At 39.7% G+C, this 20,527-nt stretch overlaps 1 protein-coding gene across 2 annotated transcripts in view; it reads left to right on the forward strand.

Moving 5' to 3' along the window:
* The window catches only part of slc39a10 (solute carrier family 39 member 10), a 59,091-nt gene that overhangs the window by 9,478 nt on the left and 29,086 nt on the right, over positions 1–20,527 (forward strand). For both annotated transcript variants that reach the window (XM_060828010.1, XM_060828011.1), the window contains exon 2: positions 17,913–18,837. In XM_060828010.1, the coding sequence (XP_060683993.1) occupies positions 17,929–18,837 (909 nt within the window). In that variant the 5' untranslated portion in view covers positions 17,913–17,928. The remainder of the gene's footprint in view (positions 1–17,912; positions 18,838–20,527) is intronic.

Consider the following 20,527-nt stretch of genomic DNA (forward strand, 5'->3'; position numbering starts at 1 on the left):
GATCACACAGAGTTTGACTAAATTCATATTGTGATTTTAGAGATGATGAGGTACCATTGAATGCTAGGGAGCCATTCAACATTAGAAAAAGACAGATCAGCCTTCCACTCATTCAACAAGAAGTTGCATTAATCGAGTATGTGCAGTCTTTAATTAACATGGTTTGCCATAACATCATGCCAATAATACATACCTGATTCATGATAACTAGGTCCTTACCTGCATCCCAACAGTGCTTAGGGATAATTGTATGCCAATCTTCAGCTCGTTTGGCCGTGGCCAATCTGAGTGATACCTCTGTCTGTCGTATCTCCCAGGCACTCTCACCATGAAAGCATAGAAATCGTGGCTAGGGAAAGCAGGAAATCAATTCCACTAAATGTTAAATTATGTTAGATTAGATTACCTACAGTGTGGAAACAGGCCCTTCGGCCCAGCAAGTCCACACCAACCCGCCAAAGCGCAACCCACCCATTCCCCTACATTTACCCCTTTTCCCTAACACTATGGGCAATTTAGCATGGCCAATTCACCTGACCTGCATATCTTTGGACTGTGGGAGGAAACCCATGCAGACACGGGGAGAACGTGCAAACTCCACGCAGTCAGTCACCTGAGGCGGGAATTGAACCCAGGTCTCTGGCGCTGTGAGGCAGCAGTGCTAACCACTGTGCCACCGTGCCACCCATGTGTTCTCTCTAGATTTGATTTGAAGGTGCCGGTGTTGGACTGGAGTGGACAAAGTTAAAAATCGCAACACCAGGTTAGAGTCCAACAGGTTTATTTGGAAGCAATAGTTTTCAAGGCGCTGCCTCTTCGGGTGTTTTGAAAGCACTAGCTTTCGAAGTGATGCCTCTTCATCAGGACACAACCACCTGATGAAGAAGCAGCAACTCGAAAGCTAGTGTTTCCAAATAAACCAGTTAGACTATAACCTGGTGTTTGTGATTTTTTAACACTCTAGATTTGACCATTGTGAGTGAAACATACAAAAAAGGCAGGCAGGATAAGTGTAATTTTGTTAAATGAAACTCAAATAGTTCGTGCATTTCCTGAGATAATGGGAGATTTCGCAAGATTTTTAGCATCATGGATTGAATGTCAGAATCAATGAAATATATTGCTTATTTTGAATTGTTACTGGAGCACGGTAGAAGCATTTATGAAGACTTGAAAGTGAAATCACATGATCTTGATTCCAAAGTTTTCTATGCCTGTTGTGGGTAGTTTGAGCACATTAAGACGAGAGCCATGCTGCATTACATGAAGATGACTGGTGAAGGTGAAGCAGACCACGCTGATGTTGTGCCTTTCAGTTTACAGAAAGTGATTCAAGAAGGTGGTGAAGGCTCTAAGGAATTGTTTAATTTATCCTTGAAACAGGATTGTAAAGAATGCCTTCCAAGACTTTCATTCCTGCAGAGGAGAAGTTTGCAGCAGGAGTTATGGTAGTCAAAGGTCATTGCACTTAGCTGTTGGGAGGAAATACTTCAAGAGACCAAAAATTGAAGCCAGTGCTATACGGAGCTTCAAAGACTGCAGATTCCCCCCAGACGTGATCGACGATGCCCTCCACCGCATCTCCTCCACTTCCCACTCCTCCGCCCTTGAGCCCCGCCCCCCCCAACCGCCACCAGGACAGAACCCCACTGGTTCTCACCTACCACCCCACCAACCTCCGTATACAGCGTATCATCCGCCGTCATTTCCGCCACCTCCAAACGGACCCCACCACCAGGGATATATTTCCCTCCCCTCCCCTATCAGTGTTCCGTAAAGACTACTCCCTTCGTGACTCCCTCGTCAGGTCCACACCCCCCACCAACCCAACCTCCACTCCCAGCACCTCCCCCTGCAACCGCAGGAAATGCAAAACGTGCACCCACACCTCCTCCCTTACCTCTCTCCAAGGCCACAAGGGATCCTTCCATATCCGCCACAAGTTCACCTGTACCTCCACACACATCATCTATTGCATCCGCTGCACCCGATGTGGCCTCCTCTATATTGGGGAGACGGGCCGCCTACTTGCGGAATGCTTCAGGGAACACCTCTGGGACGCCCGGACCAACCAACCCAACCACCCCGTGGCTCAACACTTTAACTCCCCCTCCCACTCCACCAAGGACATGCGGGTCCTTGGACTCCTCCATCGCCAGAACATAACAACATGACGGTTGGAGGAAGAGCGCCTCATCTTCCGCCTGGGAACCCTCCAGCCACAAGGGATGAACTCAGATTTCTCCAGTTTCCTCATTTCCCCTCCCCCCACCTTGTCTCAGTCGATTGCCTCGAACTCAGCACCGCCCTCCTAACCTGCAATTTTCTTCCTGACCTCTCCGCCCCCACCCCACTCCAGCCTATCACCCTCACCTTGACCTCCTTCCACCTATCACATCTCCATCGCCCCTCCCCCAAGTCCCTCCTCCCTACCTTTTATCTTAGCCTGCTGGACACACTTTCCTCATTCCTGATGAAGGGCTTTTGCCTGAAACGTCGAATTTCCTGTTCCTTGGATGCTGCCTGACCTGCTGCGCTTTAACCAGCAACACATTTTCAGCTCTGATCTCCAGCATCTGCAGACCTCACTTTTTACTCGATGCTGGAGATCAGTCAAGATTAAGAGTGGTGCTGGAAAAGCACAGCAGGTCAGGCAGCATCCAAGGAGCATGAAAATCGATGTTTCAGGCTGTGCTTTTCCAGCACCACTCCATACTTAGAGGGGAGTATGGTGATTTGTCTCTTCGCTTGCTCGCTCTCGTGCTTGCACTCTCTCGCTCTCATTTTGAAAGAGACTTTGTTAAGTCAATCTGTAGTCTGATCCATAGTGATTGAGATAGTGCTAATTAGCACTATCCATTGAGATAGTGCTAATTTTCAATGATCTCAACACAATGTTTCAATTTCTATAATATTCATCATTCTGGTTCTACAAGTCTAACATTTAGCTACACTTTGGCAGAAGCACGAAACACTTTTTATCCAACTATAAATTTCCGAAAATATACAAATCTGATAATGCTTATCTCAAAAGTTAAACTGAGATTGCTTGTGAGTACATTCAGTTATACATTTTTTTGTGACTAGTTGCAACAGGAGCTTTTATGCTTTGATATTTCAATCTCTTGACCACCAACAGATTTATAGATCAGGTTATTTCCTGTGTTTCTAAATCTGTTCCTCTTGTTTCTCTTGCCAATATATTCGTGTCCCCGAGTTACCCAGTCTTCTGCCACAAGAGACAGTTGTGTTTTTTTTTCCCCTTTTCCAACTTATAGAGTCTTAGAGATGCACAGCATGGAAACATGGTCCACTCGTCCATGCCAACCAGATATCCCAACCCAGTCTAGTCCCACCTGCAAGCACCCAGCCCATATCCGTCCAAACTCTTATTCATATACCCATCCAGATGCCTTTAAATGTTGCAATTGTACTATCTTCCACCACTTCCTCTCGTAGCTAATTCCATACACATACCACCCTCTGCATGAAAAAATTGCCCTTTAGGTCTCTTCCCTCTCACTCTAAACCTATGTCCTGTAGTTCTGGACTCCCCCACCCCAGGGAAAAGACTTTGTCTATTTATCCTATCCATGCCCCTCATAATTTTATAAACCTCTATAAGGTCACCCCTCAACCTCCGATGCTCCAGAGAAAACAGCCCTAGTCTATAGCTCAAACCCTCCAACTTTGACAACATCCTTATAAATCTTTTCTCAACCCTTTCAAGTTTCATAACATCTTTCCGATAGGAAGGAGATCAGAATCGCATACAATATTCCAACAGTTGCCTAACCAATGTCCTGTACTGCAGCAACATGACCTCCCAACCCCTATATTCAATACGCTGACCACATGCCTTCTCCACTATCCTATCTACCTGGGACTCCACTTTGAAGGAGCTGTGAACCTGCACCCAAGGTCTCTTTGTTGTTCAGCAACACTTTCTAGGACCTTACCATTAAGTGTATAAGTCCTGCTAAGATTTGCTTCCCCAAAATGCAGCACCTCATATTTATCCAAGTTAAATTCCATCTGCCACTTCTCAGCCCATTGGCCCATCTGATTAAGATCCCATTGTAATCTGAGACAACCTTCTTCGCTGTCCACTACACCTCCAATTTTGGTGTAATCTGCAAATTAACACCATCAATTTACTGGGTCTGAAATAGGGAATGGTTAAAATGCCGGACTGTCAGTATCCACTGTACTGGACCTCAGCAAGGTAATGAGAAAAATGGGAAAACAAAGTGATATAAAAGGTGATGACTTTTCATAAAGAATTTAAAGCCGAAGTGTGAAATATGTTAAATTTTGAATTTTGCATATATCCTTGCAAAATCAAAAACATGGTAAGATTATAGATATTCTTAAATATTTTCACCATTACTCCATAGTTCACCCCTTTAATGTGGGAATCGCGCCTAAGAAAACCCAGCATATGGGACAATGCCAGCTTATCTGGAAGTACTTCCTTTTGAAGTACTTCATGATCTATATTTTATTCTCGTAGCTGTCCTTGCCAATTGGCCACACCAAAATAAATCCACCCCACTGTGTGTGCCGTCACTGATACAGCACGGTATGGATTGGAAGCCTTGCTATTAACATCATGGTGTAATACCATATCTTTTATTTTTCTGTACTTTTGATTGTGGTCTGAAATGCAAAAATAACTTTTTTTAAAAGCTAGGATTGTTGAGGGATTGTTTCATTTTTTGGCAAACAAGTAACCTAAACATTCATTGCAAGTGCTGTTTGAACAGCTGTTGGTTCCAGCAGTGAAGATGTACAGATGAGCTGAAACCCAGTGGTACGTCCAAATTGAAATATTCAGCAAGCAAAAAGTAGTTGGTTAGTCTGTGAACTGGTGACCAGTTATTGATGACAAAGGCCTTCTGCCTGTCAGCAACTATGTTCTCAGATAGCTGAAAAAAACTTGGGGCTGTGAGTAAAAAAGGAAGAAAGATCAGGTGCTATTTACTGCTGTAACTTTAAACCTGAAGAAAACCAGTTTATTTTTCCTTCAGCACTTGCTGCAAATTGTTATTAGTAGATCATAACTCAGCGACCTTCAGACATGTAATCAGTCACCCTGCACCTGCTGTGAATAAGTACAAGCATAGGGAGAAGGGAGTTGGAGAAGAAGTGTTCTGATCAGCATTAGTATCATCTCAGCAAATCCTGTGATCAGGGACCATTGAATTGTCTTCCCAGTCTTTCCTTTGGCTTATAACACCCATTTTTCCCCTCGGTATGTGTGTGCAAGGGGTCATGTTAACTAGAGTTTTAACTAGAAACATTATATCCTGGTGGTTCATCATTGTTTCCCTGCATCTAAAATCTATTGTGAAAAAAGTGATTCTTGTTGAGTACAGAAATCTATTCCATGCTTTCTGGCAACCTAGGACTATGAGACAGGTAAATTAAGGAATTCTGCATACTTCTTTGAAAAAAAGACTTTTGTGACAATTCTGGGAGTTATAGAGTTTCATCTTTGATAAACTTACCAGTGAGGTGAAACATTGAGGTTTATTGTTGATCAGAATCTGAACCAGATGGGCCTTGCAAATCCTGTGATTACAAAAACAGACCAGAGACTGAGAATTCACAAGAAAATCACTCCTCAACTCCCCAAAGCCTGTCTACTATTTACAATGCGCAAGTCAGTATTGTGATGGAATACTGTGCACTTGTCTGAATGAGTGCAACTCTGGCAACACCTAAGCTTGATACCGTTCATTAAAACTAGTCTGCTTGACTGGCACTGTGTACAAACAATCAATCGTTCCACCATCAAAGCACAGTAGCAGCAAAGGGTAATGCAGTGTATAAATTCACCATGGTTTCTGACTCAACACTTTCCAAACCTGTGACCACTTACAATGAGGAGGACAACGGCAGCAGATACTTGGGAACATTACTATCTACCAGTTCCCATCCAAACCATTCCCCACTCTGACTTGGAAATGTATAGCCATTGTTTCACTGTTGCTGTGTTAAAATCCTGGAACTCACTCCCTAAATAGTATTGTGAGTGTACCCACACCAAATCAACTGCATCAATTCAAGAAGTCTTCAGTAAATGCTAGCAAAGTCAGTGAAGCCCACATCCAAAGAATGAATAAAAAAAACTAGCATTTGCACACTACCACCTTATTTAATACAATGGCACATGTATGATTTTTCTATCCCTTCAAAATACTTTCCTACATTATGGATATTATGAAGCTGCAAACCAGTAAACTTTATAACTGCTGCCTCCTAATATATTTTCTCTTTCTCACTTTAGTTAATGTAATTCCATCCATGTTGAGTATATTGTGATGTAGGCCTGATTGTTGCTGTAGATTTTTAAATTTTCCTGTCAAGCTCCAGTTTTAGATTAACAGTAATATTTAATATTTGAGGAAAAAAGAAAAAGGAGCCATTTAAATCTAAGTTCCAGAGCACATCAAGCTGTTGGGTTTACCATCTTTGGCAAAGTTGCCATCCCAGAATGGAAATGAGATGGAGAAGATGAGTCATGTGTAACAGAAACCCTTTCCATAAAACTGTACTGTAGATCCAAAAGGAGATATACACTCTTCGTATTTTACACAGTAGTTTCATAGATTCCAAAATAATTTTAATGGAATTTGAATGGTCCCAGCACCAATTAAGATGGATATATTTATAATGCAGATTCAATATTTTGCAATTCCAACTTTTAAATGCATTATCAATTGCTGGGATGATTAATTGTACCTCTCTAATATTACCTGTGTCTGAAATCCATCTAGAGCTCTGGTTGAAATCATATCCTGTTCTACTTCATGTTTGCCTAAAACCCATGTTATTTCCAATCAACATTTGGTTATTAATTCCTAAATGCCCCTCTGTGCTTGTAAATCTTTTTACTACTTATTTCCGTCTATCATCATCGCTACGTCTTCGAATGTCTCTTAAAATTCCATCCCATTGACTAAGCTTAAGGTATCATGCTTTAACCTGCTTCTAACCACTCCCTATTATATTAATTCCTCCTTGTGAAATATGTAGGGACCGTATGGAATGATAAGTACTAAAGAAATCCCAAAATCAGATTTTCTAATTGTTATCACATTCGTCATGGGACTGAAAATTGGTTGCCTCATTTCCTGTATTAATTTTACAGTCATAGAGTTGTACAGCATGGAAACAGACCCTTTGATTGAACTTGTCCATGCTGACCAAAATATCCTAAATTAATCTAGTCCCATTTGCCAGCATTTGTGCACATGGTTAAGCACCTTGGGAAACATGAGGTCATATAGGAAGGCATGGTGACTCAGTGGTTAGCACTGGTGCCTCACAGCTCCAGGGACCTGGGTTCAATTCCAGCCTTAGGTGACTGCCTGTGTGGAGTTTGAGCATTCTGCCTGTGCGTGAGTTTCCTCCAGGTGCTCCAGTTTCATCCCACAGTCAGAAAGATGTGCAGATTAGGTGAATTGGCCACGCAAAATTGCTCATAGTGTTCAGGATTGTGTAGGTTAGGTGCATTAGTTATGGGAAACGTAGAGTAATGGGGTAGGGGAATGGATCTGGGTGGGACATTGTTTGGAAGGTCAGTGCGGATTTGTTAGGCTGAATGGCTTGTTTCCACACTGTAGGGGTTCTATGAGGCACTACATTGCAGCATTTCATCTTAATTGTTATTTCTACAGTTATAATTGACATCTTGTGCACTCATATTAAGAATATAACAAAAGAAGGAAACTCCATCATGTAAGTTTCATTTTATAGTGTAAAGTCATGTGTGGGCAGAGCAGGCGAAAATTAAAAATGTGATATACATGGCTTTCTGCAAATCTTAGTCACATGATGTGGTTGGATTAGTCATATCACACTGTTGCTTGCAGCAAATATTGTCAGGAATTTAAGCAATTGTACCCAAGACAATTTCTCCCATGACAAATAGCAACAACGTGTATTTATACAATTGCCGTTTAATGTCATAACACACCACAAGGTACTTTGCAGGATTATTATGAAAAAGTTTGAAACTTACGTAAGGTGATATTGCAATAGATAAGTTTTGGTCAGATAGATTTGAAGACAGACGTAAAGCTGGAGATAGGGACTGAACAGGGTGGAAATTGGGTGGATGAAGGTGCATTCACTATAGAACAGAGGAGCTAGAAGTAGAAATCAATCCATCAAGTCTGTTCTACTGTGAAGCTTTGATGTTAGCATCTGGAAATTTATCAGTTTCTGTTTTGAATATATTCAATTATCGAGCTTCCACAGTACTCTGGCATAGCAAATCCCAAAGTTCATTGACTTTGGGCTTATGAAATTCTTCCTTCTTTCATTTGTAAATGGCCTGCTGTTGTTCCAGGCCTGGTCCTTGTTTCTACCATCCTCTTCACATCTACACTGTTAAGCCCTCTAAGATTTTGTAAATTTCAGTGAGATAATCTTTCTTTCTTCTAAATTTGAATACGTATCTAGTTTTGCCATCAGATAATCCTGCCATCTCAGAATTAGTCTGGTGATCCCCTGTTGTACTCCACTTATAGCAAGTTCATTGTTCCTCAGATAAGGAAACCAAAACTGGCGAGAATACTCCAGTGTGTCCTCATAGCACTACCCAATTGCAGCAAATCATATGCACAGGGCTAAAAACCCTAATCCTAATTTGCCTTCCTAATGCTCACTGCAAGAGCCTGCTAGCTTTTAGTTACACGAATACAGATATCCAAGTCCGTTTTGGCCATCATCACTTTCCAACATCTCATCATTTAAGAAATATTCTGTATTTGTTTTCTCTGCTACTGTGGATAACTTCATATTCATTTACACTACATTCCATCTGTCTTACTCTTGCTCATTTTACTTAGATTGTCAATCCTCTTGAAGCCTCCTTGCATCCTCTTCAACGCTCAGTTCCGCCTAGTTTTGTGTCATAAACAAATTTGGAAACATTACGTTTCGTTCCCGAATTAAATTATTTATATAGATTGTAAACAAACTGTGGTCTAAGCACTGATCCCCACTCGTAAAAGCCTGTATGCCTGAGAATGATCTGTTCCTCTGTTTTCTGAGAATTGATGGGCAGACAATCTATGGTCGTGTATTATCCTCAATTCAGTGTTCTCTAATGTTTATTTGATCCTGTTAAAAGCCTTCTGAAAATCCAAATACACTACATTCACTGGTTCTCTTTTATTAACCCTACAAGCAGCATCCTCAAAAGAAAGACTCCAACATGTTTGTCAAGAATGATTTTACTTTCATAAATCCATAATAACTGCCCAATTTCACAATTATTTTCTAATTGTCCAGTTATCATAATGATCACTGCCCCTAACTGTTCTGTTCATACTTGATCTCTTTGACCTGCTTGATTCTCTGAAATCCAGATCTAGCAGTGCTTGCTTTCTTGTCAGACTGGAAAGTTGTTGTTGCTGCAGACGTTTTTTTGATCCACACGAGGAACTCTTGCCCCTCTCTACCTTTCACTCTACTACTATCACAGTCCAGATGAAGGGTCCCTACCCGAAACATTGACTTTCCTGCTCCACTGATGCTGCCTGACCTGCTGTGCCTTTCCAGCTCCACTTTGTATTGAATATAAATCCTTCTTTGTAACTGCTACTATATTTTTGCAGCTATTTCCAATTTTCTTTTCCTGTACATCCTACTAAGTCAAACAAATTCAACCTCATTGGATGACAAAAGAGACAAAAGATTAAGATAAATTAGAAAATATATGCTTATGACCAAAGTAAGATAGAAAATACAGTTGAGAACCAGGCTGAATGTAGAAGGTTCGGAGAGGAGGTGAAAGCAAATGCGAGAAGTAAGAAAGGTCTTGGAGGTCTGCACTGCATTAGGAAATTTAAGCAGCAACTCAGCATGGCCAATCCAACTAACCTGCATATCTTAGGACTGTGGAAGGAAACTGGGCCACCCGTAGGAAACCCACACAGACGTAAAGAGAATGTGCAAACTCCACACAGGTTGAAAGTCTAATATTTTTCATATTAAGTAAGCTTCAAAGATTCAATTCAGTGTTTCCCTCTAATTGAGTGACAGCAGTTCATGATCAAGATTTGAAACTATATCTTTTATTGTAGAATATTGGTAGTTTGGCTTAAATTGAGTTAAATTGGTTCCTGCCAGCACAACTCCTTGCCCTGTGATCAAGCCATCCCACTTGTATGTACTCATTGTTCTTTTCCAATTCATCTACCTGTGATTGGAGCAGCTCCTTTCAGCTTATGTTTAGTCTAGTCGATTTATGGGAACAATGTTTTACCAGTTGGTCACTCTATGACTGAATTTTCCAAAGGGATTTAGGGATTTCTGGGTCAAATTTCTAGCTTACGGCGCCAAGGATCCAGTTTGGATTTCACCCTCTGGCAACTGTCTGTGTGGAGTTTGCACATTCTCCTCACGTCTGCGTGGGTTTCCTACGGGTGGCTCAGTTTCCTTCCAAAGTCCAAAGATGTGCAGGTTAGTTGGATTGGTCATGCTGAATTGCTGCATAGTGTCCAATGACATTCAGAGTTGAAAGTGTGTTGCTGGCAAAGCACAGCAGGTCAGGCAGCATCCGAGGAGCAGGAGAATTGACATTTCATCGGGGCTGTTGAGGAAAGGCACCAGCCTGAAATGTCGATTCTCCTCCTCGGATGCTGCCTGACCTGCCATGCGTTTTCAGCAACACACTCTCGACTCTGATCTCTAGCATCTGCAGACTTCACTTTCTCCAGTGATGTTCAGGCTAGGTGGACCAGCCATGATCAATGCAGGATTACAGGGAAAGTGTAGGGGTGTAGGTCTGAGTGGGATACTCTTCAGAGGATCGGCGTGTACTCAATGAGATGAATGACCTGTTTCCACACTGTAGGGATTCTATGATTCTATGAATTGACCTGCCGCTCCCCAGTATTTTGAACCTTGTGATATGGAAAAAGGGAGTTAAGACTGGGCCGATTTTCATTCTTCCCTATCTCATTTTCCCACTTTTTTTCTTCTAACTTGCTGCTTTTGACAGATTAGCTTCCAATTACCAACTCACTTTGAGTAGATGGCACCAGTAAGCAATAAGATAGAAGTGACAAGTTGGATTGGTCACTCAAGTGCATGGAGATGAACTGGGCTCTGAGTTCTAGTAGTGGCAGGTTGCAAGAGGACACTAAACTCTGAAGGATTTGTGAGCCCAGGGACTAACATTAATTTTGTACCTGGCTGATTAGATTTGTGCTGCCAGTTTCTCAGACCTCTCTGCCAATCCGGTGCCATAATTTTAGTTTCAAATTGCCTTGCCAGCTGTTTGACTTTGGGCTACACCTGCTGGCAGGTACTTTGTATTCCTGTCCTCTGCTGTGTGAGCTCCGAGTGAAGCCTTCTATCCCTCAGTACAATATTAACCTTGATTATTGTGGGTGTCTTTTGAATTCAAGCCCTTATGACTCAGATAAGAGTGCTGTCGCTGAGCCATAGTTGACAGGATAATTCTGAGAGAACGTGAACATATTCTGAGGATGATGGATATATAAAACATGTTGTTTATGGTGAATTGAAGTAAACTTCTGCACTGTCTGGTTTCATTGTCAACACATTCAAGTTTTATCTTGTGTGTCAAGCCTAGGGTTTGTGAAATGGTTTCAGTTAGGGGATTTTGCATAACTATGCTCTTTGACCCAGATTAGTCCTGACCTTGAGGTTATCATTTTTGCGTCACTGATGTGTGGAATTGTCACAGTAAGAAAAATAACAGTGTGACTGCTATTGAAGTTCAGTGCAATTGCAATTTTTTTTTAAAAATGAATAACTTGAATCAGGGATTTCACACAGGACCCTTGCAAACTTGATTCCTTACATTACTTTATAGTAATGGCCCAGATGCTTGTGGGACTTGAATTGCCATATTTTGTAACATAATATGGTGTTTTGGCAGCTTGCACCATTGTTATTATGTCGAGGTTCAAGTAAGTTAGGGATAAGTGAGTTATGCAATGAGAAGTTTAACCAGAGTATGCTGGCACATTTTTGATACATTCTCAATGCCCATTAAAGTTCTGTTCTCACAACTCAGGCTTCTATTGCAATGGATGATAATCACTAATTACTGAATTTATGCTGTGGTATGCACCACAGGTTATTAGATTGAAAAATACTGGCGATGATTGACCTGGTTATAACATGATTTACAGCTGACACATGATGTTCAGAGGCAGCCCAACAAATGAACCGTTAAAGATTCAGTGTCACTCCCATATAAGAAGTTTTGATTTTTTTTAAAAAATCTTTCATTTGGAAAACATATGCGTGCCAACTTTGGCATCTGTTGTTGCCTGAAGCTAATTATTTTAAGGGCCCTTATCTATTTCAACATTTCATGTGTTTAACTTACAGGTTCCATTAATGTAATAGGACACTTCCTTTATTGGAGGGCAAACAGTTGTAGGTCTGTTCTTTATTACCCAGATTTGAATTTTTTTTCTCTCTCTCTCTCTCTCTCTCTGTGTATGACTGGACCCAGATATAGCACTACTAAAACCCATGTCTGAATTTGTAATCAGCTTAGCGATTCATTTTTTTCACACTCTTAACAGTCACACTTCTTAGCACTCTCTTAATTATGTTAGTTTCTGAGCATAAAACATTGCAAATTTCTGTAGCTGAAATGGTATTTGTTCACACTGACGGCTACTTTGGACTCTAATCTGTCTACTACCACCTGACTTGCTTTGACTTTTTTCCTTTGTCAAGAGAAAGTAGTTCATCTTGATATGTTGGCCTCTATTTACCTTTCTCAATGGCAGCAAATGCTCGGATGTTTGTTGCCTTTGAGGACCATGCCAACACCACAACATCAGGCGACTGTTCTTGAGCTGAAGCCTGAATGTTGAGTATCCCTCAGTGGACTCCAGAGGGGTGACATGAAGGATCCTACTGAACATTGTGAAGCAAGGGACTATAATTCAAAAATTGGGCTGATTGGTCACTGGTTACCTGTTTTTCACACCTATCTCCTTCAAGTTCATTCGTATTGACATTGTTCTAAAAATTCCACATTAGCACATTATAAAAGCAGTCAACAGTATTCTTATTTTGTGTGGTAACAAAAATTCATCCTGCAGTCCATAAGTCTAAATGTATTATTATGGGTTTTTAAAAATTTATTTAGGGAACGTGGGTTTAGTTGTATGAACTGGCATTCATTGCCCATCCATATTTTTACTCAAAGGTGATGAACTGTCTGCTTTAGCCACTGCTGTCCATTTGGTATCCTTAAGCTGTTTGGGAGAAAGTTCCAGGAATTTGACTCTGACATGAGGGAATGACGATATATTTTCAATACAGGATGATGAGTGGCTTGGAGAGCAACTAGTAGATGGTGGTGTTCCCATGTATCTAATGCCCTTGTCCTTTTAAATGGTCGTAATAGTAGGTTTGGAAGATAACCCAGAGCTGAGTTTTGAACCTTGTTGAGTTTTGTGAAGAGATTCTCTCTTTTATTAGTTATCTATCACATTCTGGTGCGCCATATGTGGAAGCACTTGGCACACCCAGGACTTCCTGGCTCTAGCACAGTTTTTAAAACCCAACCTGCACCTGGTCAATTGCTGCCAGACAAATGTTCCCTCCTGCTAAGTGGTTTAATGGGAGGGGAACTAAAAATACATGCTTTCAGAGCACTTTGCAAAGACAAGTACTCCTTCATAAATATAGTGCTGTTTAAGAACTAAATTACTCCGGTTACCTGTCCTCAATCTCAACCCATTTTAAACAGGATTTGATTGTTTCGCCCCTCCCACTATACCATCATTGCTACTTGATGTCAGTGACCAGTGGTGCCATCCCTCCACCACCACCTCCTGGCTGTTGCGCATGTCCTCTGATGCAGTGTCATTTCTTCCACTTATATGTTAAGTTGACACCCATTCACAATTATTATCACCTCAGCATATAATTCCCACAATTGATTTCCTTACCTGATAAGGCCCCTTGATTCGCAGAGGACATATCCCCCATGAACAACTTCAAGAGACGTCCCAGACTGAACTCTATGCTGATCTTCAATTGACTTACTGTGACTGTTCAAACTGGTCACACGGGACCTAGAAGACCGACTGTGATCAACGCCCTAGCCTGTGGAAGTATTAACTCCCTAACCCTGATCACTCTAAATGGTTGATGGACCGTGTTCAATGTCAGATCATTTTACACATGGATTGGAACATAGAGCATCTCAGGGCTCTCTGTTTGCTCTTAGTGCTCACTCACTCTGCAGCCTCAACTAGAATGTAAAGGGTTCATAGTTCTTCTGTCTTGCCTTCCTGTTTAGCACAAAGCCAGGAAACTTGTCAGTTATGGTAAATGGTAGTTATGTTAATAATATGTGGAATGCAACTTTTGAGCTGTTAGCTAATTGATAATTGACAAGTTCGAAACACTTTTCTTTGTTTTAAGAACAATCTTAATTATGAAGCCGCAAATGTTTGTATTGAATCGAAGTGTAGTTGCCTTTTCTTGGGAGAAAATATGTATAGATTTTCCTCAAATTTAATGGAACATGTTTTGCCCTCAACTTATTTTCCTTGCACTCCCATTTGCAGACTCTCTTGTATTCACAACAATGTCTGCATTAAAGCTATCACAAGAGTCTTCACTGAGGCTTCAAGATAAAATAAAATGTAAGGTTAAAAATCTCATAACACCAGGTTTTCGTCCAACAGGTTTACTTGGAAACACTAGCTTCAGGAGCGCTGCTCCTTCATCAGGGTGGTTCATCAACTGAAGTTGCATCACACTGTAAATGTTTGCTATAAATTCAGTGTCTTATGATCTTGTTCTCCATAACCACCTGATGAAGGAACAGCGCTCCAAAAGCTAGTGCTTCTAAATAAACCTGTTGGACTATAACCTGGTATTGTGTGATTTTTAGCTTTGTATACTCCAGTCCAACACCGACCCCTCCAAATCATAAAGTATAAGGACAGATATCCAAAAGCTTTGTGAGAGATGTGTTCTAACAAAGAGAGGTTTATAACTTTGGAAAATAATTTTGAAGGCTTGGAGATACAATGACCAATGATGGAGCAGTGGAGGAAACTCGCAGGAAACAGTCTGAGAACTGGAAGAATGTTGGTTAGGGAAAGTAAAGGGGAATTATGGCGCGGGAAACTGTGGTATTTGTGTTTTTCCATAGAATAAGCATGATACTGATGGCAAGATTCTTTTTACTGTGGGAAGGCCATTATACAGCAATTAACATAAGGCTCTTGCTGATGAGGAAACATTCTCACTTTTACCACCCACTGTAGGGGCATTGGTAGGACTGAATGATTGATATCCATCTTGTTTGGATCCACTATGGCACAACTTTTGTGATCATCAAGTATTGAGGTCTGACAATAAAGCAGCTTTGGACTCAAAGATAGAGTTAATACTGTTGCATTACAATACACCTTCTTGTACACCCTCCCCCAATTCTTGGAGAACTGATACCAATGCAGTTAATGGAATTAGTAAGATAAAAGCTATATGTCTATTGTTTTTCCTTCGATACATGTGAAGAAATGTTCTGTACACTTCCTGCTTAAGGTGTAAATTGTATTTAAATATCTTTTCACATCCATGTAATTCTTGAGTTATCAGTTTTTTGGGGTTCTGCTCAGCTTGCTCTAGTTTTCTTCGGTAACATGTATGATGAAGCATTCCAACAACAAGCTTCACATTACATACAGTCAATAATATTTGAATAAAATTTTGTTTCATTCACATAAAATTACTAGTTTCTTGCACTGTACTACTTTGTTTTTGAAATTATACATTGCTGTACCTGATATCAGTGTGGACTGATTTGCCTTGGTAAGAAGTTTCATTTATTTTTAAATGTGACCAAAGTAGACTGATCCAAAGAAGCAGGACCTAGAATTATATTGTGTACGTACGGGTCCACTGTCAAGATGCAGTACACAAATCTCTTGGTGCTTCTAATGTTTTTGATGATAAAGAAAACAATAGGCCTATTTAAACTTTATTTTCTTATTCAACCTTCTCCAACTGGTTGTGGTTAAATGCTTTTTTTTGGAAGGTAAATTTGGTCTTCAATATTTTGAGGAGAATACTAATTCAGTGTTTTGTTACAAACCTTCACAGTTTAAAAAACACTTCTCTCTTTCTGACATTTTTGATAGAGAAAAGGAATGTAATGATTATTGCTTATAGAGATTCTAAGAAAATGTTTGACAATGAATCACATAAAAGTTTGGTTAAAAAAGCTGAGACTTGTGGAATGGGAAGGTGAGTGTCAGTTTGGATGAAAAAATTATGTTTGGTAAAGATAACAATTGTGGCAAATGGCTGCTTTTCAAACTGGAGTTTTGTAGACTGTGTTGTCCTGCAAGGTCAGTGCTGAGATGACTATTTATTGAAAGTGACTTAGACATTAGAACATAAAAGTAAAATTTCAAAATGTGTCAAAGATCGAAGGTGATACCAATCAGCTGCAACAGAACAAAGAAAAGCTCGCAGAATGGGCAGGCAAGTGGCAGGTGGAATTTAATGCTGAGAAATGAGATGTTGCATTTTGGCAGAAACAATGGGGGGAGACGGTGTTGACTTGATGGTGCAGTTCTAAAGAATGTATAGGTACACAATCACCTTGGGGTTCTTGTGCATAGATCTCTGAAGGTGGCAAGACATATTGAAGAGTATTTAATCTGTTCATCAGAAATAGTGGTATACAGAATTGGGTAGGCAGCAGTAGAGTGATAATGTCACTGGACTAGTAATCCAGAAAGCCAGGCTAATATTATGGGTTTTTAGTTAGAATCCTGCAATGAAAAGTTGAAAATTAAAAGCTGGCCAAATGGTGATCATGTAACCATCATCGATTATTGTAAAAACTATTATTCACTAGAAAATCTGGTTCACTTATGTATTTCAGGGAAGGACATCTTCCATTCTTACTTGGCCTAGCTCACTTCAGATTCGATTCCCATGGTAGTATGATTGATTCTTAACAGCCCTTTGAAATGTCCTTACATGCCACTTATTCAAGCGCAATTAAAGAGAAATAAATGCTGGCCTGACCAGCAATTCTGCATTGCATGAATTAATTAAAAAGACAAGAGAAGCTACCAAGCTCTATATAGGGCAATGCATCCAGTTTTTGTCACCATACTTAGGAAGACTCTGAGACTCCTCTGAAGATACAAAGAAGATTTACCAAAATGATTCTGAAGTGAAGGAGAATTAAGTTGGCGAAGTTGGGTAGCTTTTCTTAAAAAAAACAGGATGAGAGGAGGTGTACAAGATTATGGCAGGTAGATCAAACAAAACTATTCCCATTAGCTGACGTTACATGGGACTAGTTGACATAGATGTAAGATCTTGGACTAGAGATACAAAGAGTTGTAAGGAAATATTTTTTGAATCCATCCAGTGGTAACTACCTGGAATTTGCTACCACTGAGTCATAACAACAGACAATCAATGATTTAAAAAGCAAATAAACTTGAAGGCCAGACATACAGAGGGCAGTGGAAAATGGAGCAGACTGGACTTGTTCCACAGACAGCTGGCATGGACTCCTGTACCATCGTAAAATGGTATAGAAGGTATATACCGTGGTAAAATGGCTCCTTCTATACCATCGTGATTACATGATTAAAATTAACATTTAACCCCATAGTGTCTTTTCAGAACAATCTTGTCATGCCTGTCAGTATTTATTAAATATTCCATTTGACAAAGCAGACATGAAAGTTTGACAAATTTTTAAAAATTATGTTGAAACGTGATTGAGAACTTTATTTTTCTTGTTTTGAACAGCTTTAAAATTCATAATGGTAACATAATACTGTATTGTTACAAGGTGGAAACCAAAATGATTTAATACGTTCTTCTGAAATTGTTTTCTTTTCTTTCAGGTGTAGTATATCCACCATGAAGGTACATCTGCATACAAAATTTTGTTTAATTTGCTTACTCACCTTCTTGTTTCACCATTGCAACCACTGCCATGATGAACATGACCATGAACATAATCATGATCATAACCATAGTCCTGAAGAAAACCATATACATAAGCACAATGATTACCAGATTTCTGAGGAGTCATACCTTCAAAATAATCCCAGCAAGAGCTCTCTACATCATGCAGAAAATAAGCAAATATATTACATTCAAAAATTGTTCAGTCGTTATGGTGAGAATGGGAAGTTGACCTTTCATGGTTTAGAGAAACTCTTATCAAATTTAGGTCTTGGAGAAGTTAAGGTTGTAGAGGTAGAACATGAGCATGATGAGCATGACCATGTTTCGCATCTGGACTTTTTAGACCTACTCAAACATAAGCATGGACACTCCCATTCACACTCCAATCACACAACACATGACCAAACAATACCAATTACTAAAGTGAAAGTAGGGCATTGTAAAAACTCTGATAATCAAAATGCACATACCATTTTGACCACCCCCATTGCTTACCATCAACCTCGGCATCATCACCGCAACCACCATCGAGGTGCACCTCATTCTGCAGGCTTACAGATTCATAAAGAGGGAGAACAACTTCCTGACCTTTCAGGCATTAACACATTACAACAGCAACCCAAAAAAAGATCCAAAAAACGCAAAAAGCATAAAGGTTTAGCAAAACATCCAGAAATTACATTAACTGCATCTCCTGAAGAACCCTTCAATATTATGTCCAAGCCTGAACATGATAAGGATGAGCATCTTCGTGCTCCTGAGGACAAAACAACTTCTCAACATAGAACAAGGAAAGATTTGAGCTCCTCAAAAATGAGTCATGAAGATCACCTGGAATCTGAGCTTGTACACGATCAGGTGAGAGTGACTGAACTAAATTAGTAATATTTAAACATATTATGTTTTATCTATTACATTAAGTTAATTCAGAATGGTTCCTCACATTGACAAAAACAGAATTGTTAACATAAACTTCCTTTTCTTAACTAATTGCTTAAAGTTAACTTGTAACTTTTTTCTGTAATAATATGACATTCAGTTGATATTTTGAAAACAAGCTTTAGGCCCTTATAGTTACTTTGTGTTTCTTCCTCCTTCACAGTCTTCTCTCATGGCGATCACATAGAATCTCTCAAATCTTTTTATCAACTACTGTTTATTTTGCTGGCTCCAGGTCCCTCTTCAGAATTGAAAAATAGGGAAAGCTCACGCTGCCAAATTAAGAATGGAAGCTGCCAGAAGGGTCTCAGCCCGCTCACTCGGGCATATGCCCACCTACTGGCATCTGCAACTGCAGAGAAAAACAACATATTTCGCTTTAACATTGACCTGCATGCAACCTTTTCTTATAATTATTGTCTTATCCCTTCAATCTGCTTGACATTTGGAGCTATAAATAATTATTAAATTAGCTTAGATCAGTTAATTTTATATTATTTTCACTAGAGATTGAGGCAATTTTAAAGGATAATGAAATAAATTAGAACTGATTGAACACTTGGAAGAAAAATATTCCCAATATTTTCAGGTTTCCGATGTAAAATTCATTGTTGAAAATGCACTATTATGAATGTTAAATTAGGTTGCAATGCCTCAAATCTAAAATAACTTTGGAGGTGGACACAAAGTGCCCAGAAATGTTACAAATTCTAGAAAAGAGAGGAAGTTCAATTTTAAAACTGACAAAAATTAACTGCAATTAACTAATAGCATAATATTTACAGTATTAATTTTGAGTTTTTTCAGTTATTCATTCTAGTGTAGCTTGTCGTAATGTACAAAAAACCTGCAGCTAATTTGTATGCAGCAAACCCTATAAACAGCAATATGATGTATGCAGATCAAATTAGCTTTGCAGGGCAGAGGCTTTTAATCAATCACTTCAGTAAAAACATATCTGACTTGCAATACAATTTCTAACTACTGAACTAAAATAACAAGTTTTCTTTTGTATTTCAAAGCCTGTCACTGAAAGAATCTAGGACCTGGTAACTCTTTGGTCCACCATTTCGGACTGGGGCACCCCCAAGTGTGTCAATCAAGTACTGTTACAGAAAAAATCTGACTTTTTACAAAATATTCTAGGTGAACATGGTGTAAGGTTGGAATCTCCACCACATTACAGCTAGAAGGAGGGGTACCACACTCTTATCCCATTTTGGCAATACTTGGTGGATGTGGGAGTAGTCCTATCTGCCATTTTTGGAGCTCTTCTGAACAGCCCTAATTTAGAGATTCCAGGCCAATGCATTTCACTTTTTGGAGGTTTGTAAGTGAAAATGAAGTTTCTAGGAATCTACAAGTAAAATACTGGAAATGCACAACAAATCAATCAGCATCTGAAAGAAGATGATTTAGTTTCATTTTGATTGAATCACAATTACTGCAAACACAATTTTTACCAATTTTTTTTCATAATTTCCTTTTCTAATTTTCTGGAGAAAATTGAAAACATTAATGTAACTTTCACTCATATAAGTGTACATTCCCTTGTTTACATATACATTAATAGGGTTTTAATGGTATTTTCAGTGTAACATAATTGATC

This window comes from Hemiscyllium ocellatum, chromosome 7 (assembly GCF_020745735.1).
Source record: "Hemiscyllium ocellatum isolate sHemOce1 chromosome 7, sHemOce1.pat.X.cur, whole genome shotgun sequence".
Classification (NCBI taxonomy): Eukaryota; Metazoa; Chordata; class Chondrichthyes; order Orectolobiformes; family Hemiscylliidae; genus Hemiscyllium; species Hemiscyllium ocellatum.